General features: G+C 36.9%; 3 protein-coding genes across 5 annotated transcripts in view; 2 read left to right on the top strand and 1 right to left on the bottom strand.

The window, feature by feature from the left end:
• LOC110832105 (uncharacterized) overlaps window positions 1-12,962 on the top strand; it is a 255,978-nt gene extending 243,016 nt beyond the window's left edge. Inside the window, exon 6 of the mRNA XM_022068803.2 lies at window positions 9,239-12,962. Coding sequence (XP_021924495.2) covers window positions 9,239-9,430 — 192 coding nt within the window. The 3' untranslated portion in view covers window positions 9,431-12,962. The remainder of the gene's footprint in view (window positions 1-9,238) is intronic.
• A 1,449-nt stretch (window positions 12,963-14,411) lies between these two features.
• Window positions 14,412-17,382, top strand: Spase22-23 (Signal peptidase complex subunit Spase22-23). Its single transcript, XM_087353518.1, has 5 exons — window positions 14,412-14,709; window positions 15,812-15,887; window positions 16,710-16,796; window positions 16,888-16,991; window positions 17,123-17,382. Exons 1-5 carry the CDS (start codon window positions 14,567-14,569, stop codon window positions 17,250-17,252), a joined length of 540 nt encoding a protein of 179 aa, XP_087209644.1. The 5' UTR covers window positions 14,412-14,566; the 3' UTR covers window positions 17,253-17,382.
• Window positions 17,351-22,518, bottom strand: LOC110832087 (Fibroblast growth factor receptor 1 oncogene partner 2). 3 transcript variants are annotated; one of them, XM_022068750.2, is made up of 5 exons: window positions 22,114-22,518; window positions 21,084-21,338; window positions 19,838-19,963; window positions 19,373-19,487; window positions 17,351-19,121 (listed from the first exon to the last, which is right to left on the bottom strand). In XM_022068750.2, exons 1-5 carry the CDS (start codon window positions 22,246-22,248, stop codon window positions 19,060-19,062), a joined length of 693 nt encoding a protein of 230 aa, XP_021924442.1. In that variant the 5' UTR covers window positions 22,249-22,518; the 3' UTR covers window positions 17,351-19,059. The 3 variants fall into 3 exon arrangements, with proteins under 3 accessions (XP_021924442.1, XP_021924444.1, XP_021924443.1); XM_022068752.2 differs by lacking the exon at window positions 22,114-22,518 and adding an exon at window positions 21,675-22,076; XM_022068751.2 differs by lacking the exon at window positions 19,373-19,487 and having other exon boundaries at window positions 22,114-22,516.
• Between the last annotated feature and the right edge of the window lie 65 nt (window positions 22,519-22,583).

The following is a 22,583-nucleotide window of genomic DNA, read 5'->3' as shown; positions in this document are numbered from 1 at the left end:
TGCTGGGATTTCAATCCGGGTCGTACCCAGTTCGAATCTCGGCTGGATTACTGTCTGTTCTGGACGGGGTTTATCGTGACTTTTCTCAGTCCTTCTAAGCGATTTATGGGATGGTACAGTGAAAGAGACAACGACAGACTTGTTCCAAATTCTTTATGATCATCTCTCTTCACATTCCAAAAAAAGGGCAATAACCCCTGTAGCTGAAATAGCGCTGTGAGTTAAATGATCAGGACTGTATGAACGCCATTTATTTTATTCGTTTATTTACTTATTTCTTTTTTATTCATATAATTTTTGAAATAAATTTTCCTAAGTGACCGAAATAAAATCAGACACGTGGTCTGTCAATTTTTTATCTATTTATATTTTCACTCGTTGCATATTTCTTCCCATTACTGCAATTGTCGATATGGAAGTTTCCATATTCCAGGTTCCGTTCATAGGCACTTTTTCTTCCCAGTTCGTCATTCTCATACAGGCTAGTTAGTCGACATTTTATAAATGTTGCATTTGAGAGGGCGTTCTTAAATAAACTAAGAAATAATCATTTTTCTTTTAATTGAAATAGAAAAAGTTTTTTGAACTCTAAAACTGAAAAATTCATATCACTTATTAACTTTCACCAATAGAATTCTTAGAAACCTTGAGTTAATGATTTTTTTATATAATTTAATCATGTAATTATCGTGGATCAATGAATGAAAGGAAGGACAGTGAGTATTGCTTTGAATTTGTATTCAGAACACTCTTAAACCTGTGCACCCTGTATTGGCAATCACAGATTAGCATATTATCCTGTAAAAATATCGTAACAAGGAAAACATGTCTTTGGCTTACGGGGATTAATTTTCTTTGTTTTCAGTCGATCGCTTTGCGGCTGTGAGGTTCAGTATTTATATTCAGGATGCACCCAGTTCCAATCTTATACAGGTTAGATGGTGTTCTGCATAAGGCATTTTACATGAATTTTCTCGACCTCTCGAGGCTAATAGCGGTATGGTATGATACAGCGAAAAGATAGCATATTACAAAATGTCACTAAGGTTATGTGTATGAAGACCGTTCTTTCACTCATTATGGCGTCACAAGCAAGCATAATACAGATGAAGGATCAGAACAAATTAATGAGGATTATATATGTATCTATGAGAAGGAAAATAGCAGCAGGATAAAGAAGATTACGTAACGAGGGGCTTTATAACTTTCAGTAGTCACTAAAATGTTATTAGACTTATCAAATAAATATGAAAGAGACAAGACATGTAGCAAGCATAAGGAAATTACAAATATGTAACTTATTTTAATTACAAGGGAAGAAGGTCACTTGGGAGAATTGATAAGATAATATTAAAGAAATCAGAGAAGTAAAGAGTGAACTTGTAGATTTGTCAGGTTCAGGATAAGGTCAAAGTTTCAGTCTGTTGTGAAGGCAGGAATGAACTTTTGGGTTTCATGAAAGGAAGGGAATTTATTGACAAGCTGAGCAACTATCATGCTTTCAATAAGGATTCCGCTGTATGTATCTAGTATCTTGAGATAGGCCGCGATCTGCTAATCCGCTTTAAAGGCCGTCTTATTCCATCAAAGATGATTTAAACATCTGCAGCTATATAATCGTCGTTAAATAACTTACAAATTAATTAAATCACTGTTATTTGAGAAGTTTACCTTGTTTTTCTGCGTCCTGCTTGTAGTTTAGTATCTTTGCAGCACTGTGATTTTTTTTTTTCAATTTTATGTAGCTTAAATCTACATGACCCGCAACACCCGAATTTAAACGGTGAGTTTAATTTTCATAGTTCGTGTTGTTATGTGGCTTTACATATGTGTGCCCAATAAATCACTCTAAGCAGCAAATACACATAAATCTCCCATCAGTGTGACCATGTCGCAAAATAAATATTCGGATATTTTAAGTGGCCTCTGCTTGCAAGCTCGCATTTTGTTGAAAGAGTATTTGCGTCCCCCTACTTAGAAACACGGGAGTGGAAATCCTTCATAAGGACCGCACCGCAACATTTCTTGTTTCAGAGACCGAACTATCCATTGTATGGAAGGGAATTAAGTGCCACATCCTGGCGGCAGATTACGCTTGTCTGCTTCTGAAGCACGTTCTAGAGGAAATAAAAAAGTAGTTGTTTGAAAGGATGAGCGACGAAGTATTGAAAGCCTCTGACCTCAACTGTTCGGAATTAATCAAGATTCTCTAACTAAAAACGAAATGGATTTACGTGATATTTGACAAAGATTTTCGGCTCATACCTAATGAATAGACTTTGCATTTTCAAATCTCATAGTTAGAATCCAACCACCTCTGGTCGCTTTTAATCTTGATTTTCTTAGTAATTCAGAGACCAGGTCCTAAATTAAACAAAGCGTTTTAGTAAGAATTATAAATCCTACTTTTTAAAATGTCTGTCTAGCAGAATGAAATACGCATTTCAGTTTCTGTGCATAATTTCTACACATGCGCATTCAGACTTTGTTAAATACGTCAGGTATGAAATGAGAGCTTGGTTAATTAGTAATCGCCATCAGGCCGATAGTTAAATATAGATTTTATACGGCTACCATGTTTTATATTTTTTGAAGTCTTTCACCACTCGAGATTTTAGTATCTTACGTAGCTATAGTGTTTTCTTCACCTCAGCAGTTAGCATTGCTGTCGAACTAGTAGGAAATTAAAAATATTCGTAAAAAGTTGAAGTAGATGACATTTGAGGTTCTCACTGCGACCACTACATAGATGATGTGCCGTGTACGACCATCGCTCAGATAATAGAGGAAGTAAGCACTTCTGAAACGTCGGTCAGTTTCTACCAAACTGCGCAGCGCAACATCCTAGAAGGCAGCAAAGATGCCAATTTTCATGATAATCAATCAATTTAACATTTACTATGGGCACAGACACTGAAATTTTGTATACCATTAGCCGACATTCCTTCACAAATAAAGAAAATAGGCTTTAAGAAAAGTTTATTCTTTTGTGAAGTAACTCATTGTCCTACGTCAGAATCGCTTAAGGTATAAATAAATCAAATAAACATATATTATGTGTAATTATAATATCCGTATCTTATAAATGATATATTATCTAGTTCATTAATTTCTCATATGCCAGCTCTGGTGACAGTAACTCTATTGTTATGGTGCCTTATTGTAATCATGTTTCTGTCCCCGTTTGAAAGGGGGAAAAAGTAAGGTTTATTCAGTTTAGTTTTTATGTAAACTATAACGTGAAGGACTGTTATTTGTGCAATGGTTATTAACATGGTACATATAAGAACATGAGAAATGTTGACCCTGCCTATGACAGAAAATGAGGCCCCTCTAAAACTCCGGGAAAGTTAAAATTGTGAAACATTGCAAAAGAATGTCTCGAGACGCAAATTCGCGGGTGTTTTCAAGGATTCCCTCTCTGCTTCGTGATGAAAGTCAGCTGCGATCAGGAGGCCGTAGCCCGAGTGACTGGAGAAGATCATTTGTGCCGTTGTACTGTTTCGTAATATTAATGGGCGTTTTCGTACATGCATACTCGCCCAGCTAACATCACGTGTTGGTCCTAATATCACACACGTATTGCAGTTGAATGTTGATGTAATCGTGTTTACCAGCCAAGGACTTTGTTCCTGGTGCGACATCGTGTCCAACGCGACACGTGATTCAAGTTCGTGAGGTAGAATTCCCCTTCTTGATCTTCTGATTTGATTAATTTGTATGCATTCACTTATGACAAAATTCAGTGTTCAAGAACTTTACTTCAAATACATTAACAGTAGACCTATATCAATTACGAACAATAAATTTTTGTATCATTTTGTGTTCATCAACATGTATAATTAACACAAAGTACTCTCTGAGACTATGTTGAATTTGCTTCAAATTATAATGTAAATGTTACGCATGTTACCATGTTAATAACTGTTACGATATGAATTGTTTTACACATAACTAGTGGATATATTTATTTACATATGTCCTGTCTCCATACCGGAATTCGCATTCTTTCATCCTTGTGGTTCATTGGTTGCCGTCATAAAACAGAGTGTTAGATACACATTTCGCGTAGCTTCGAATGTAACTTATATGAACGAACTTAATAAAACTGCGTATTTTTCAAACCACACAGAATGGCAGATTCCTAGATTTCCTCCATTTCTAGCCCTGAAAACCCTCAACGCAACTAACATTTCCGACGTGGTTGTAACCACAATGGATGTGGTTAAAGCAGATCGTCTCTGCGTGGATTCTGGGATGACAGACTGAATTCATGAAAACAAATTAAAATATACGGAATAGTTCTGGGGCAATACAGCGACTCGTCGTGAGGTGGTGGTAGATGAGTTTGGAGCAGTGGTGATTAACAGGAATAACCGAAGAAAATCCTACTTCAGTGCCACTCCCTCCATCACCAATTTCGCTTGAAGTCGCCCATGATTGCACCCGGGTCTCTGCTATGAAAAACCAGTGTCTTGCCGCCTGAGCTAACACAAGGTTAACATAAGAATTAAGTCGTCTTAATTATTAACAGAGCGATATGTTTTAGCTTTAGTGGTTATCGTCCAGGAGTCAACCTGGATATGAAATCCCAAATTCCAGACCCGGTGACGCGTACCTTGAATATCTGTTCCCTCTCTCCTTCCATACCTGTGCCACCGAAACAGGAAAGAAAAATTTGTTCGTGCCCTCGCACGCCATGTTACGGATGTTACAGCTTCCTCCTACCGTAACATATATTCGTCGACGATAATTCTAATCTTCCGCTCTGGTTCACCCAGGCAGTGTTTTAAGACACTGTAACACTGGCGAAGAAGCTCGTTATTCATACAGTTGGCTTGGCAGATGTGGAGAGCATCGCATTCCGGAGCCGACGTTTAAACACTGCTACAGTGTCACAAACACATGGTTACTAACCCCACAGTGCCAGGCTCTTCGCTGAAAATGTGATAGTCACTCACTTAGCCAAGAAATTTCCTGCTTCTATAGAACCAGAAAGCTCGTCGCCGATAAATAATAAAAAAATATAAACGTGCACACAAACATTTCTTTGTAAAACCTAACGGAAATAGGTCAGTTGGAAGACACAGAAGTAGACGAAAAGAAGATATTAATTGAGTCTTGGATAAATAGGTTATGAAGATATGAAATGTAGCTTGCATCATCCGACTTCACATAAAAGGTTGAAAAAGGCGTGAAGTGAAATATTACCAGGTAAAACTGAATGGTTGATGTTCATTCAAGACTTCAGAATCTCTGTACAGATGGTTAACGAAAGGCCTGAACACCGTGCAATAAGAGTGGGTGGTAACCATAATGATACCTACCGTAAATCTAATAAGTTACGACCTTTGTAGGCGATACTCTATTATTTTGCCTCCGCGTTATGAAACGTCATTTTACATTACGGAATGACTGACTTTAATATTATAGAATGGGTTAAATACATGAGTCATTCTGCAAGCTAAATCAGATTCATATTTATTCTATGTACACACACTGAAGATTATAAAAGTTATTGTCTGAGGATTGAGTCCCTCACGACGATGAAGATATTGGCGTTGTTCATGCTTCATGGAGATAATTAGTTATGTTTTATAATGTGAACAAGCCGCCAGTGCATTAAGGATAGGATGGAAGCTTGTGTACTATTAAGATTAAGCTTGTGTGTGTCTTTGGTTGGAACGTTTGTAAAAGCACAGATTATCTTAAATACAAATTGTAGATATACAAAATTATACGAGTCAGTTAACTAAGTATGGTCGTTTGTGCTTCTGTGACTGTTATAAGTTATATATTTTGAAAAATTAGTCTACAACAGCTACAGTTTATTGCAAGTTAATTGACCTGTTGACATGAATGTTGGTCGCTTTATCATAAAATCTCTTTCAACTAACAGTTTTTACGTGCGACGCATTTAAGGGAGGGTTTGAACATACAACCTGCTAACCCTGAATGCGCCCCACTCATCGTCCAAGGGTCCGGACACCATTTAAATGGGGCACACGTCCATATTCGTTAGTTATGGAGATACACCACAGACAAATAACGCTATGCCAAAAGTCCCGTGCCGTCATCTGTTCATCAGCATTCGTTACCGATGTAAGAAAACTATCATCCTTGAAACGAAAGGCTTACACAATTTTAGTATTGTCTGACCAGTGCAACTAAATCTAGGTTGAATATTCAGTAACAATTCGCGGTAGGCGTCGACACATGAAGGAGTACTAGGTTCTGTGTTGCTGTTTTTGGACGCGGGACCCAGCAAATGAATCGGAAACAGTGACCGTTCTGTTGCCCACTATCCCTGCAACCACAAAACTAAACTACCCCTAATTGTATTGCATTTCCACACTGTTAACTCACTTGATGGTCGTCGTCACATTTGCCGACCTTTATTAACAAATTACAGTAGGGCTACTTTTAAGCTTTGTCGAATAAATACATCCACATCTGCGAGCGAATAACTAAATTGAAATAAATCTTGTTTGAAGCATGAATGACATCAAAATAATATTTAAAGATGTAGTTCATACCTTAAAGAAAAGATAATGTATCTGTTACAAAAATCAACTGACCCTTGCTGTTTAGAGATATAATCGCTGTTTGTTCTAAGAATGATACGTAACCCATAAACATATTTCATGGCAAAATGCAGAGTTATTACGTGTTAAAACAGGTAGTGCAAAGTTCACATTGTGCTTTTAAAGGGTTAATGCTTTAGATGTATGAATGAAAAGTTTTCTTTAAAACAGCTACTATATTCTGATTTTGACTTACATATTTCTTCGGCAAACGAAAATGGATTTTTGACTTTCATTAATGCAAACTAAGACTTAAAATGAAAATACTGAAACAATATAATTTGTAACGTAATTGATCAGTGTGGAAAAGGTTGTTAATCAATTATGATTTATAATCTTTGAAGAATATTTTTGCGGGGATTAACTGAAGAAGAAGAATTACATACAATACTTCAGTTGGAAAACTTAAAACGAAGATACCTAGACGCAAATGTAAGGGTGATTCTAAACTGTACATTACACAAACGGAGTCGGTAAAGTGAATAGCTGTGTGTCAGACTAAAGAGGTTTTATTTCTATTTCGGACGGCATTTGCCCCGCAGTCACCGCGTTTAACGTCCTTTCGGGCCACCCCGAACCTTGGCAGTTGCGAACCAGATGGTTTTTTCGACAGGGAAGTTTGCCACTTTCCTTTGCAGAGATCTAAACCTGGAACCTCCCGAATACGAAGTAGGCATGGTAATCACTGGGACCCAACTTTCCTTAATTACACATTTGTATCTTATAAGAAACGTCTTAAATGCTGAAATTGGTAGCCAAGTAACAGGCAAAATGTTCATGAGTGAAAAAGTAAATGAGAATCATGGTCTTTCATGGGGTGTGTACGCAACTAATTTTTCTCATAAGGTCTGTAAAGCATATCGATGGATTAAACATAGATTATAAAAGCCTCACTTGGTTGTTTGAAATTAGCTGGAACTAATAAAAGTTTCATTAAAAAGAAAGTTATTTCTTTCTCAGAATCATTTATTAATACATTTGTAGAAGCAAAAGTTCGCTAGGAACTGATAATTAATAATAAAGAAGCACTGTTTCTCTTCATTTCCAGATATTTAAAATTCGGTTCCTTGCGTGACAGTTGCTTTACCACAAAATGTATTAAGAGCAACGCATTTTTGTGAGAATTTATTTTTCAATAGATGTAAGTGCTGGCGTATAATATATAATATTTTGTGTTCACTATAAAACACTTTACATTGTAAATCCTGTTGTTTCATCGTTCAAAACACCAAGACACTTTTGATTCACTGTGATTTAAATACGTTGTATTCAAGATACATTCGGTTCGAATCTCGGATTGGTGACAGGAAAATTTAAGAATGTCATATGTCATGCCTGTATTTTATCACATCGCTCTAGATTCCACTTGAAATACGTAGATGTAGATGACATGATAATATTAAAAATGTTACCAAATAAATAGGATGTGAGGGTGTAGGGTGGATTGGTGTGCCTCAAGATACTGCCCAGAGCGTTCTTGTAAATACGACAACGAATCTACTGGTTGCAGAATTTCTTGATCAGCTGAACGACTGTTAGCTATTCAATAAGGACTTTGCTCCATGGAGGTAGCTACAGTACGGCGAAGACTTATAGCTGTCTAGCCTGTGAGGGTGTGAAATATCCGGCTAATAATCACAACTGTGTTTGCATTGGGACATAAACTTTAGAAAAATATCACGGTTGTTGATTAGGTACTAGGAATTTGGATGAAGGCGGTCTAAGTCTAAATCAGGCTACTATCCCAGCATTCTACTGTAGAAAGAGACAAAACTGCGTAACATCTTTTTCAAACGGAGGGTGTACTACATTTTCTCTTTCAATAACTGAGATTATAACAGGCTGCTTCAATAAGCTGTAGGTTAAAGGCCTGTTAATAATACGTCAAACTAACATTTTAGGGTGATTAAGGAAAAATGAGGTGGGCGGTTAATCTAACTCTCATGAGAAGCATTAATTACCTGTGGATGTGGGTAAGAAATATGTATGATTTATTGGTTGGTAAACCACTGGTAAGATACCACTTAGGAGATCAGAACGTAGACGGAATACTGTAATAAAATATATCTTCGAGAGATGAGTTGTCGGGAATTAAACTGGATTTTATTTACATAGGAAAAAGTACATTGGAAGGCTTTTGAGAATACTGACATGGGCTTGGATACAAGAGCATGAGTAAACATTGTGATTATCTGAGTAAGTATGAGAACATTTTACGTCATGTTATCGTTAATTTTTGTTCAACGCTTCCACAGTTGTAAGAGTTATGGACATGTAATAATTTCAAAGTCTGTTACTTAGTTTTCATAGTGCTACTACCAACGTGTGGCTTTAATTTATTTTGCTTTGTGGTAAGGAAGTGTGATTTTCTATTAGAGCTCTTCCGTTGTCCTTAATCGAATTTCTGTCAGAAAATATCGGTAGTGACTGGGATGTTGCTATTAATAGTTGAGGACTAAGTAATTGTTAATTAAACGACTAGCCGCAAGCTGTTTTTTTTTATGCTTTAGCGAATAAAACAGTCTGTGATGGAGGAAATATCTTTTTTTTTAAACCGCAGGCCTAAGAAATCCTACATTAGAAACTTCAAGAGAATAAAGATGATAAAGAATAGTCCCAAGATCGTAACAGGAGTCTGATTTCCTGTGTTGCAGGGCGGTGATCCGGGGTCCGACTTACAGGCGCACAGTTCCGTCCACCTACTGTTGTTCGCAACAGACGTCACACACCCTGAAGACATGGCTCCCTCACCCTCCACTGTTATCCGGGAGCAGGTGTGCATTGTGTACTCAACTACAACAGAGGAAATTGACTGTGACTGGAAAACCTTAATTATTAAGATTTAGGCTAGTCTGTTAAAATTGATCTTAGGGAAACAGCTTAAAAGACGTGAACTGAACTGTCTCAGTACATGGTCCAATGGTGGATCAACCTTCCGGGTCTCCTAAAACCTAATACGGAAAAAGCAGGGATTTGAGGAAGCTTCAACCAAATGGTACTAGGATAATGAAATCAAGGAAAGTGAGATGGGCGGGACATGTAGCACTCGTGGGAGGGATGATAAATACATAGGCCTACACAATTTTATAGGAGAACCTGAAGTAAAGGGACCAGCTTGGATACCTAGGCACAGACTATGCGGAAAAATGATATTAAAATGCGTCTTAAAGAAGTGGAATGTGAGGATGTGGACTGGATTGATCTGGCTAAGAATAGAGACTATTGGTGGCCCTTATAGACATAGCCCAGTGGCGCGATTTTATAAACACGATAATGAAGTATTGGATTTCATGAAAGTGTAGCATTTTTTTGTAGGAGGGCTGAGAACGTTACATAATTAATCACTTCCTAATGTACTCCTTTCGTCTGCTGTTGTTACGGTAATTAAAGCACGGAGCATGCACGAGCCGGACATGTAGCACGCATTGGAGAAATGAGATATACATACTGCACTTTTTGGAGAAACCTCATAGGAAGGGATGGCTTTGGGGTAGCCCTAGGCGTGGAATCTACAAAAATTGTAAACTGAATTAAAGACATATTGTAGGAATTGGATTAAAATTGTTTAGAATATGGCCCAATGGCGAGCTTTTGTGAATGTGGTCATGAAAATTCTAATTCCATACTAGAGTAAAAGCAGGGAAATATCTTCACGAGCTGAGTGAGTAACTGCCATTTGTTTAGGAAATACCGTGGACTGTGACTTTGATTGTTGTTAAGTTTGTAAGTTACTATGTTGGTAAGATTGTCGATTAAGTGACTGGTTACGTTGTTGGTTACTTAGATAACAGCTCAGTTGATTAGTTAGTTCAGTAGCTGGTAACAGTCAGGATTTCCTGTACTGGACAGAATTATGACTGATGAAGATGGCTGTCTTCTGGGATGGTGTGCCGTATAGTCTGATGATCCCTGGTGATGGAGACAGTACGTCCCTCTAATTTCTACCCGGTTACAAGGCGCAACATTCCAGAATACGGTCATCATCAGTTTCATCGAAGTGAGAACTAGAATTCGCACTTATTATTTATGGTTACTGGTTGTTACCTCAAGGAGTTAAGTTTGGTGAAATTGAAGAGACTTGTACCTGCGTTTTCGTAATAGGATGTCCATTTAGCACAAACAGAGCCTGTGGTCATTCGACATGATACCTGCTGCCGCTCGAAATTTTCCCATACCTCTCTGAAATTTGGAGTCGTACCATCGTCTGCACAGGGGAAAAAATATCTTAATTCAAGTGTAAATATTTGCCTCGGCACACGTCTTGTATTTTTATAAAAACGAATATCTAACTTGGGAGCGACACAAGCGCAGAACATAAAGCTCTCGGTAAGGTTATATTTTAGAACGCAAAATAAATCTGGCGCCCTCACGAAAATTACATTTAGCTTTCTGTTTGATGACTGTATGATATGAACTATTGGAGAAGCTGGACTTGTAAAATTTTGTAAATGTACCAACAAATTTAATATAAAACATTTCTTGGTTCATTAAATTATACAAACATAGCGTTGAAGATAAATTTGAGGCTGCACCTAAGAACTTTCACATATTGGGAATTTACAGTCTAACAGAATGCATTGTTTATGAAGCAGAATAAGTTATTTTCACTTTTTCCTAATTCTGACCGTACATAAGGTTTATGAAGAAACACAGACTTTATCGTCATGACCATTTAACCACTTGCTTTTTCTCTTAATTATTGGACTTTCGAGAAGATTGGTATTCGCAAGATGCCACTGAAAGTTCTGCAGCTTTGAACTGATTGCCATTCCCAATTAAAACTAGCAGAAAGGAGGTTGAGCGAATTTCTAAGTTCAAAGAACACTAACTCTGACTAATTATGAGCTATTGTGTGTTGTGTTGGAATGGCTCTTTATATGCAACTTCTGTTAAGTCATTTTGGGCGGTAATGAGAAGCCCCTGAAATAACAATATGGCGACCGCATAATATCTAAATATATTTAGTTTTCCGTTTGATTGCAGTACCTAATGGAAATTTGAAGCTTAACGTACGAAATTTGATATTAAACAGGTCATAAACGTACCAACAAATTTCGTATGAAGCATTTCTTATCGCACAGTGTATAGTCACTGCTACAGCGCAGAACTTTGAGGTTATATCTGACAAAGTTTGCGTAGTCGTAATCTGTAATAGTGTAAATTAGGCACAGAAAGGAACCACTAAATTGCATGGTTATATTGCAATGGGAAAATAATTCACACAAGAAATGTCCTTCACTTACTCGTGATGAGCATGGGGTCTCTGCAGTTGTCGAACACATCTGCACAACTGGTGCTACCGTTCATAACACTATCGTTGTTAAAACCGGGCCCCATCCAGGTAAATCGAAAGCAGTAACTATCTTCTGATCTGATGCCTCCTAGAAGTCCTGTTATCAGAAACAAATCCTCAACGACGTGATAAAAAACAGAGTAGAGGGTTCAATAGGAATCCAATCATCACATGTCTGGTGACAGAGCTCGTTGACGCTGCTGTAACCAAAGTCAGAGAAATTCGTCTTGCAGTGAAACATCCACAGTTAACCACCAAGCTGTAAGCATTCTATCGAGTAATGGTAACGTTGTGTCTCTGCCAGCAGAATGTTTACCCTTCGGATATTAAAGAAGGCAGACACCCAGAGGAAGTCAATTGCATTCGGCCGGTGATTTGCAGAAGGGTAGAAGCGATGTTTTAGCCAGATAGATTTCCGGCAATAAAATGTATTTAAATTCTTTCTATAATTTTGCTGGAATAACCTATTTTGCGAGCTAGATTTAAGACAAGTGCAGAAATTCTTCTAGGTAAATCGTCCTTAACTGCTGTTCAGTTTGAACCTTAACTGAAATGTCGACAAATTTTGTGCAGGAAAATGTAAACATTACAAAATTAATAGACTTTTTTTTTACAACTTTTATTTGTGGAAATGCCGAGAACACGTACACAGTATATATTCTAGTGAATGTAACACCGTCATCAGGCAGAAGGGACATATTACTAAGTTATTTCAGAAAAATACTTGCCTGATATTATCCAGAAAATGGAAACAGAACCACTCCTTAGAAGTAAACTGTTCATTTTATCAACTCTAATTCTTTGACAGAACTGATGACAATCTGTTTTATTAGTACGTGTTTGAGTTTATCTTGTGTTATCTCTATTCTTCCTGTAGATATTGGTGCTATAGAGATAAGTGCATTATTTATTGCTGTGACGTCTAGCTTGTTACCTTGTGTAGTGCTGTCGCGTATAACACTTCTAAATATTGCTAATGAAGTGTTATAACGGGCTAATTAATCTGGAGAAGTCCAAGTGTATTTGTTAATAACACGGTGTAGAAATTTTATACTTTTTACAATTAAATCTTTAGACGTAGCGAAGGTTACTGCTCTAACACCGTTATCATTACTAAGTGCATGGAGACTCTCGCTGCCTATTGTGGGTTTGGAGGTATCCTCCCTCCCAATTTTTGTATTGAAATCTCCTAGAAGAATTTTCATGTGATACTTGCCATCTATATCAAATACTGATTCCAATTCGTCATAAAAGCTATCCTATCATTGCTTTTGTCCTCAGTTGGGGCATGAACATTAAGGATAATGATCTCGCACCAACGTCCTTCCAAAATTACGTAAGACAACCGGTCACTAACAAATTCTACTCTCTTAACTGCCGCCCTAATTCTGCTATGAACAAAAAACCTGCCCCTAACTGATGACTGTCATTCCCCTTTCCAAAGAAAAATGTGAAATTGTCCGCTGGGATCACGCCCTTCCCCTCCCATCACACCTCCTGCACTGCCACTAAATCTAACTTATAATTCTCTAATTCCCTACTCACTGATTTCAGTGCCCCAGCCTTATAGAGGCTGCTAATGTTCCAAGTACCAAATTGCATATCCTAATTCAATTGCCATGGTCGTGCCAGAGTCCGTCCTGGTCCGAGGCTTAGTTAATGTGTTCGTAATAGTGCCTTTTTTTACGGTGAAAAGTTGTTAGCCTTACGCCCAACCCCCAACCTGGAGGACCACCCCTCGACCGCTGTCCACGACTGCTTATTCAATATATTCGTAGTTAACCTCCTTACCTTGAAGCCGTCCCTCTATCCCAACCTGTGGATGCGCCATGCGGTGGTACAGGTGACCCCCCCCCCCTACATAAGAGATAAGTTGATTGCCGCGCCATATATTAGCGAGGGCATGAACTAATATAAAGATAAGTGAACTGCCGCGCCATATATTGGCAAGGACATGAACTAATGTAAAGAAATGTGAAATTGTATGATTTTTCACAGCGGTAAGTATGAAGATTTCTGTCCTCTAGGTTGTTGCGCTGTGTAGTCTGGTAGATGTTTACCAACGTTTCAGAGGCCATACTGCTTCCGTCATCAGGGCGATGAATAAGTGAAATTGTTTTCTGAAAATGTTGCTGTATATGACGTCAAACTCATTTTCAAATTATTTCTGCACAGCAGATCACATGCGATTGGCATACATTTGAAACACTTCGAGTAAACCGTGATTTAAATTCTTTTCCCCTCCTCCCTTACTAATTGTTTTCTTAGATTCGTCAATTTATGTACTAATGCAGAGACGTCCTTTATCTTCCGACCCATTGAAGCCTGTTTCTTGCGCCATCAATAAAACCGTATGTTCGCCATCTACTGCCAACTGATGAAAAACTATTTTGTGGCTTTGTGGTGAAGTGTGTAACCATGGTGCTGAGCAAATTGCTTTTGTGTCCGTGTTACTGTGAGCTACTCTTTGACAAGCCGAGTACACAATCGAGTTTTCAACGATACTTTACATTACAATCGATGTTTGTTCTGTGCTAGCAATCGAGGGGACACTGACGTAGCGTTGTATAAGTGTGTGGTGAAGAGTGGTACACGTTGATGTGGAAGGAATTAAATTTAGTTTAATAGTTTATACAAATATTATATTTATACAGTCTTTATTTGAACCTTGTTAGAATATACTTGTAACATGCATTCAGTATTTACAAGAGGGAATGCCATATTGGCTTACACGTTAAGTGTTCTTGCGGCACTTACGTTCTGTTGTTTTATATCTACCGTTTTCATTGACTACAGAACTAACGCTGCTATGAATACCGTCAAAGTTGTCGTGTAAGTAATGCATTTTTTAAATTAAGGTAATGAGTGTACAGGCAATGTATGCAATTTAAGATAACATCTGTTTCTTTTTCTGAGTGATAGCTCCTCTGGGAAATAGTACACCGTCTTCTATTTTATCTTTGTGAAAAGGCGTATTAGTTGGGGCTGTGTACTTATGAAATGTAAAAGAGATTGGAATAGTGGTGAATTAATGAAATACATAGTTTGTAAGCAAAAGGTAGAGTCTGCCATGTTCCTAAGCACCATGGAATGAAGGAGCATAAGGGAATTGGAGGTGAAACTCAACGCATTCTTGACCCCGATGGTGACTTCAGCTTCACACTCCCGCCTAGTAGAAAGAATACATTACAGCATTGAAGAGGAGACTTGAGTGCCACATTTGCCATGATAGAGAGACAAAACTCTGCCCCTGTCTGGAACAAAACCAAGTCATCCAACCTGTGGCCAGTCACTTTACAGTCTGTGGTATCCCAGCTCATACATAAGTTATTCTTCGGTCCATGGATTAGGCATTTACCTGTTTCTACCTCATTCATATGTCACTCCATGTTTTCTTCAGTAGTTAAATGTCTCCTACCAAGTATTTCATTTTTCAAGATGATTACCCATTTCATTGTATTTCTTGATTCATTTAAAACTAATTCTCTTCCAGAATCTTAATTTCTTATTCTGTATGTTTTATGACAGTGTTTCAGATCTTAACCATTTATTTCTGTTGATTGTATTTGTGTCTGATCTTTTTTTTTAAATCCTTTGTGAGGCAGATGAGTAGCAGAATATCCTCTGGAGGCAATACCACCTCATAGAGTAAGATGAGTAAAATGATAGAGATTCCAACTTCTGGTTTCTCGATATTGTTTGAATACTGAATATATTGTGTTTATTCATGGGTTGTTTCTAGCTATGTGGTCATAATCAGGGATAGAAATATTTCTTACATTTTATAGTGGCAGTGAAAACCATACATAAAATACTTGTAAATTCTGCCATAATTAGAGAACATTTTACTTAAATTTTTATCACTTAGTTCTTATCATTCATCAGAAAATCTGTTAATTTGTCTGTGTACTTAACAAAATGTTTCCTTTTCTAGGAAGAATGTTCCAGATTACAGTGCTTCTCGAGAAAAGAATGATCTTGGATTCCTTACATTTGACTTGCAAACAGATATCCTTTTTCTTTGCATAGAAGCTAGTTTCCCCTTGCACTTAAGTTCCAAGCTATGAATGTATATGGACAAACCTTGGTATAAAGTGTCATACATTCTTAACCCTAACACAGATGAAGGTGTGGGGTCAACTTCATGCTTCAACATTGAAATAACTTGTGTATTTTAAATTACTAACATTTGCTTTGGTTCTGTGCTGGAATTTCTGTAATGTTGCCGGTAATGCCAGTTGATATACCTGGTCCTTGTAAAAATCCATAAGGAGTGTCAGGTCTGTGTTAATTGGAAGCCAAGAAATTGGATCGCTACATCCCATCCATTGTCCCTGGAAGTCTCATTGAAAAAATTTAAAATGTCCCGTAAGTAATGAGGCAGAGCACCATCTTGTTGGAAAAGTAACATCATGAAGAATCTGTCAGAAGCTGAGGAAATAGCCATTTTGTATGTCCAAATAAATAATTCTTATCACTGTTTGAAAAAAGAGAGACAAAGTACTCAAATACTTTTTGCCATGAGAAAGCACAAGAAACATTTATCTTAGGATAAATTCAGACAACTTTATGTAAGGTATGCAGGTTTTCACATTTCCATATCCACATATTATGTGTTGACTCATCCAGAGAAGTGCAAAACCACCTCATCACTAAACACCATGAAATCTGTTAAAAGCTTTATCCCCCTCCATTCTCTGCATCATTTGTTAACAAAATTGAGAACAGCATTTTTTGTTAATGATTGGTCTTGAATGTTGTATTTATGCTTGAAGTTCACGTATTGTAAGTATAAGAATATAGGAAGAATTTTCCTTAATTTATAGTAACATCTGACTAACTTGTTCAATTGGAATGTAAAAGAGCTGTTCCTGTACCTTACAGCAGAATATTCAACTGCAGCTAACAAATTAAACCAGGTATAAGTTGTCATTTGTGCATGAAGTGTGTGCATAAATACTATCGGTATATTATAAGTTATATGAAATTATTCATTACTACTCCTTCTAGGTTGTTCTGTGGGACAAAATAATTTTACGTGGAGAAAATACAGTTTTGGACTTCAAGAATTTGAACACCAAATACTACTTTTGGGATGATGGCAATGGATTAATGTAAGTGAGGTTATTTTCTTGTGTGCATGTTGCCTATCAGTTGGCTCCTGATCAAATATTTTCTATTATCAAGGCATCCAGTGCTGATAATTTTTATGTGTAAACTAAATTTTCCCTTTGCCTTATTTCAGGGGCAACCCTAATGTCACTCTGACTCTGTCATGGAACATTATTCCAAATGCAGGACTTCTTCCCAGTATATTTGCTTTGGGCCAACATGTATTTCACTTCCCATCAGAGTACACAACATCCAGGGTTTAAGAATGAAGTGTCATGTTTGGTATATGAAAGGTGGTATACAGTCTGTTTCTGTACATTGTGTTGAAATAGTCTGTATATAAAGAAAATCACAGCACACATTCATGATTAAACTGTTTTTATTTAATGTGAATTTTGTTTTATGTAATTAACTTCCTCCAGTGGAGGGACAAGAAGGTAGATGGTGTCTTACCATGATACATATTTAATTATACATTGATTACAAAAGTTAATAACAGGTATGTGATTGAAAATGGGTACAAAACAATGTTTAAAATTCTTTGAAAAGGTCACAGGTGGGAAGATACTAGCAAACCTTATTACATTTGGTACACCATAATTTCCATTCACTGAGGGGCTTTTTTCACTTGGTGCTGAATTTCTAAGCCTTCTGTCTTACAATCCTCATTCCTCTGGTGACACATTAAATGGACATTTCACTGTATAACACTTTTTGAGTTGTTCACTGCCACACCCTTTAACCTTTATCATAAATACCAAGTATTCGGAATGAACAATAATATAACAAATGTTTCATTGTCAGCATTCCACGGATTTTTTTGTGTCAGCTTTAACAGGAATCCAAATTTAGGGTTTCAGTTGATATTTAATCCTTTGCTATTAGTCAAGATTTATATGTCATAGGGTGTCCATTAGCCATTTCTAATAGTAAAAGGGTTAAGATGAAAATTACATACATTGCCTGTGTAACCCCTTAGGAAGGGAGTCTGGTGGCACAGGATCTAGAGACCTTTGGTGCTGACAGTTCACATACATAATACGTCTGGTAATTAAGCGATATACCAAGGAAATAAATATTTTGTTGATAAGCCAGAGGAGCTTGCTGCTGAAAGATTAAAATCCCTCAAGCTGCAGCAGCATTAAACAGGGGTCTGACATGTCAAAAATAGGCTTTAATGGTGTTTAACTTACTAATATGTTGCAGCCTACAAGTATTGGCCATAGGTTGTGGTAGGCATACCCAAGCAGTGTATATAAGATGCTGAAAATAAAATGTGGGAAGATATCTGAACAGGGAGTACATATTTCTTGAGGGTGCTAGTGTTTGTTTTCATGGCTTGGGTTCTTAATACATTAACTGCCAAAGTTGACTTATGTTGACCTATTAAACCTTGTGTGAAATTGCCAGCATCAACTTAAATCAATCTAAATAGTCTCCTCGAAGAGGTAAGTAAATGCTGTATATTTTTGGTGTTGGCCTGTCCACCTAGAAGGCTGCTACACATGATATCACACCCTGAGTGTCTTCTAAGTTATGTTTAAAATTTCAAATTTTTCACTCCAATACTTTCTGCATAATAATTTTATATAGATTTTTATTCTTCATTCGCATTTGTCCCGCATTTGCAGGGTCTGCATTTTTACCTCTCTTGGAGGTTTTATGATTGATCTATTTTTTGGACATTGGTAGAACTTGCATGAGTGATCAGCCCTACCTGCAAGGCTTCTACCTATACAAACACAAAGACGCTGACAAACATCCATGCCTCAGACAACGTGGCCACTGTTTAAAACAAAACTGGAACTATCATGAAAATATTAAACTGCAAGAAATAATTACAGAAATATGAATACTTTCATTACATTGACTGTTTTCTGCAATTAAACTTTATTTCCTCCAACTTGGTTAGCAAACCATAAAGTGATACTTAAATTACTTGCAGTTTTATTACAATTTTTTGAGACTTTTATTTTAATGTCTTCTCATAGCTATGATATTTATTAAGTTGCATGTCAGGATATGTCTTGAATGACTTCTGTTTGACTTCCTTTGTCTTCTGCCCCAATTTTAAGTAAGGATGAACGCAGTGAACCAAATTTGGATGATATTTCTAGCAGTTCTCGTAAGCCCTGGAAAGATAACAATGACAAACAACTTCAGCTTTATCTCAATCACGTAACACATTAGTTTGTTATAAAGTGATCTACAATGAATTTTACACATTTAATAACAAGTTTATACTTTAACAATGTTGAGTTATAATACTGACAGAATTACAAAGCAAGACTAACAGAGCCTAATGATGAAGCTGAAACATACTGCAAATAAGCTTTATGAAGGTGGCTGTCTTCTGGAATGTTGCACCATGTGCATGACTTACTTGTCTCCTGACAATGCAGACAGTAAGCGCCTATGAGACACTGGTCAGTATTTACCAGGCTGCATGGCACAGCAACCCAGAAGATGGCCGTTTTCAAACTCATCAATGTAAGAACCTGAAATCTCACCAAGCTATATAAAGGCTTCATTTCAGTTGTGTTATGCCATCAAGAGTGTTTTTAAACATGACTACACAAGCAAGGCATTCAAACAGAAGAAATCCTACAAAATAATGTATAGTTTATGAGCAGAACCACAATGCTGTCATGATTTCTGGACCAGAATCTCCAGAATACAATGTTACCAACCAGACAGTGGATGCATTCCTACAAGCATAACTAGGTTTAGAATATGTAGTCATATCAGACACTTTCACAATTTTGCTGGATGTATGTAAAATGAAAATACTTGAAATATTACATATAAGAGCAGATGCTTCCTTGAGAAGCCAACATTTCATACTTACTTTATTTTCAGTTGTGAGTTTAGAAATTAGCTCCTGTTCACTGAAAGCTATTTTGTCGTCTGTCTCAGCAGCTTGTTCCATCACAGCAGCCATTTCACAGATTTTATCTGACTGTTCACAAATCAACTATAACAAAATTCATAACATAATCATCCTATTGTCAGTGAAACAACTGCCATATTGTAGGATTTGAGGTTTTCACAGCGGTGAGTCTGAAGATTGCTGTCTTCTGGGTTGCGTCTTGTTGTCTTGTAGATGTCCACCAAAGTTTCAGAAGTCATGCTGCTTCTGTCATCATCACCCTGATGACAGAGGCAGCATGACCTATGAAACGGTGGACATCTACCAGACTACACAGCACAACAACCCAGAAGACATCAATCATCAACTGCCATATTATTCATAATATTCAAAGAAAGATATCTGACGCTACATTAAGTAGCAAAAAGTGTTGTAAATTAAATGTGTTACATATGTTTCTGCCCTCTTTCAACAAAGATATATATAACTCTATTCCAGTTGTTTTTAATGTCATTAACTAAAAAGCAAAGGTTGATGACAGTATTGCCGAAATAAGTGTACTTTTAATAATCTTTGGAAATTTATGTTCCCCTGTAAAGTGAAGTTTTCTGAATCCTTTACAGAATGGTACTCCTACGTCCCTGGATAAAACCACCCCCTTTATGTTCTGTTTTGGAAAGTGAAAGTAGGTAAAGGAAGATAACATTGTAGAATTTGAGGTTTTCAAGATGGTGAGTCTGAAGATAATACAAAAAATCCACCAAAAGCCATTTTGTCAAAAATTTGTTAATAGCAGATGAACATCCAGTTTTTATGTGAGAACTCTATACATTAATGTGCCTGTGGTACACACCTAGCTTACTCGGTAGCAACAATGTAAGAGAGTAACAGGAAATGGCCATATCTAGATAAGCTCTTTTACATGGGTCTCCCCTACCTTTCCTCAAAATGGCCTGGGGGTATCAAACAAGTTGAGAAGGTGTTATTCAACCTATGACTAGAAATGTTTTGTTAGGAAGCTGCAATCATCTTATTTTTAACATCCATAAGAATGAAGGGACAGATGAAAAATAGTTATTACATGCTAATGAATGTATTACAAGAAAATATTACAGGGGAGTTATATATACACTTCCGAAATACATAATTCCTGGGTACACGTTAAAAGGATGGCAAATTGTGTTTCAAGGGTAACTTTAAATTACATAATTTTCAACTTGCTCACCTTAGAATAATTGTTGTTGGCATGGATACTTGTCATATCCTGTTTACTGCTTGAAACTAGTTTTGTAACTTGTTGGCGGTATTTGGACATAATGAGTTCTAATGCATTCTGATGCTCCTCTAAAGCTGCCCTAAGCTCCCTGTTCTCTTGCTGCAATTCACGAAGATGGCGGTTTTCTTGTTGTATTCCTGCAACTAGTACAGTGTGTGGACGTTGGCGGGCTGTCTCATTAAGTTCTCCTACCTCTTCTTGATACTGTTAAAATGATGTTACATGTAAATCTCACTTATACAAAAACACATGCAGTAAGATGTACACATCATGGTCATATCAATGAAGGGCACTCAACATAAATCCTCGGTTTCAATATAACATTTCAAAGCTGTGGCACTGTATTAGTTCAAATAGATGGCATGATTTTGATGAATTTATGGAACACAAACTGAACTATGTGACTAAAGAGCATGAAAGGTTTTACCAACATATCTCAGGATATCCTATATGTTTATTTGCCCACTATGCAAATTTAAAGTATTCTAGTATAAATGGTGGATTATTGGATTTTCAATTATTATGTTGTTTGCTATATACCTGGTAACAAATGGGCCACATGGAAAAAATTTACTAGTTGCACTGTTATGCATTGCTGCCCTCACATCCAGCTAGGAATTATTTCTCCAACTTGGTGACTTAGTTGTTACTGATAATTTCAGGCACAGATAAGACTTATTTCAGCATAAAATGTATGTTATATTGCCTGAATTATTATACATTTTTATTGTAAGTGTAAACTCACAATAATAATGTACTGCAGAGTGACATAAATAATGCACATCATTTAGTAGCAACCTTGATGGTAATCCATAACCATACTTCACACTTCCTGTTGATGTACCATATCATCCTAAATGTTAATGAAATTGATTTGAGTGCAGTGTTACATATAACTTCCCACATTTCGGTCGTGAAACAAATATTTATGTATTACATATATACTGAAATTTATATGAAATTAGCAAACGATTCCAACCTGCTTCATAGCATCAATTTGTTTATACACAGACTGTGTCTGTGATAACAAAGCATCAGCTGCAGAATCATGTTCTTTTAATCTGTTGGCTAAGCGCTTGGCATCGAGAATTATTTGCTGAATTGTTAAAGACATCTTGAAAAATGTATCTATTATGCAGAAGTAGGTAACGTTTTGTAAATTTCACCAGACGAAAGCAGAATTTGTATTTATTATTCATCAACACACAGCACACCTAACACTACTGTAATATTAGTCAGGTACTTTTATGATTTATTTTATTTTATTTCGGCCACTCCGTAAAATATTTAAACAGCTGTTCTGTATCGATGCCGAAAAACAAGCAGCACATCTTCAATGTTATCCATAGACCATCGAAGACAGATAAACCAGTCATTAATTAATACCAACCCGCAGCTGAACTAGTGCTATTTGAATTGGAAACGGAATAGTGATTTATGTTGGTAATC

This window comes from Zootermopsis nevadensis, unplaced genomic scaffold, assembly GCF_977971745.1.
Source record: "Zootermopsis nevadensis isolate Lab colony 2312 unplaced genomic scaffold, Znev_1.0 Znev_ptg000022l, whole genome shotgun sequence".
Taxonomy (NCBI): domain Eukaryota; kingdom Metazoa; phylum Arthropoda; class Insecta; order Blattodea; family Termopsidae; genus Zootermopsis; species Zootermopsis nevadensis.
This window is presented reverse-complemented; position numbering and strand designations above follow the sequence as displayed.

Coding starts and splice junctions, on each gene's coding strand:
- LOC110832087 (XM_022068750.2), bottom strand. CDS start 22,248: ATGTCTTTAACAATTCAGCAAATAATTCTCGATGCCAAGCGCTTAGCC. Junction 19,488..19,837: donor AACTCACAACTGAAAATAAA/GTAAGTATGAAA, acceptor GTGAGATTTCAG/GTTCTTACATTGATGAGTTT. Junction 19,122..19,372: donor TCTGCATTGTCAGGAGACAA/GTAAGTCATGCA, acceptor TTATCTTTCCAG/GGCTTACGAGAACTGCTAGA.
- Spase22-23 (XM_087353518.1), top strand. CDS start 14,567: ATGCATTCAGTATTTACAAGAGGGAATGCCATATTGGCTTACACGTTA. Junction 14,710..15,811: donor AATACCGTCAAAGTTGTCGT/GTAAGTAATGCA, acceptor TTCCTTTTCTAG/GAAGAATGTTCCAGATTACA. Junction 16,797..16,887: donor CAGCTAACAAATTAAACCAG/GTATAAGTTGTC, acceptor TACTCCTTCTAG/GTTGTTCTGTGGGACAAAAT.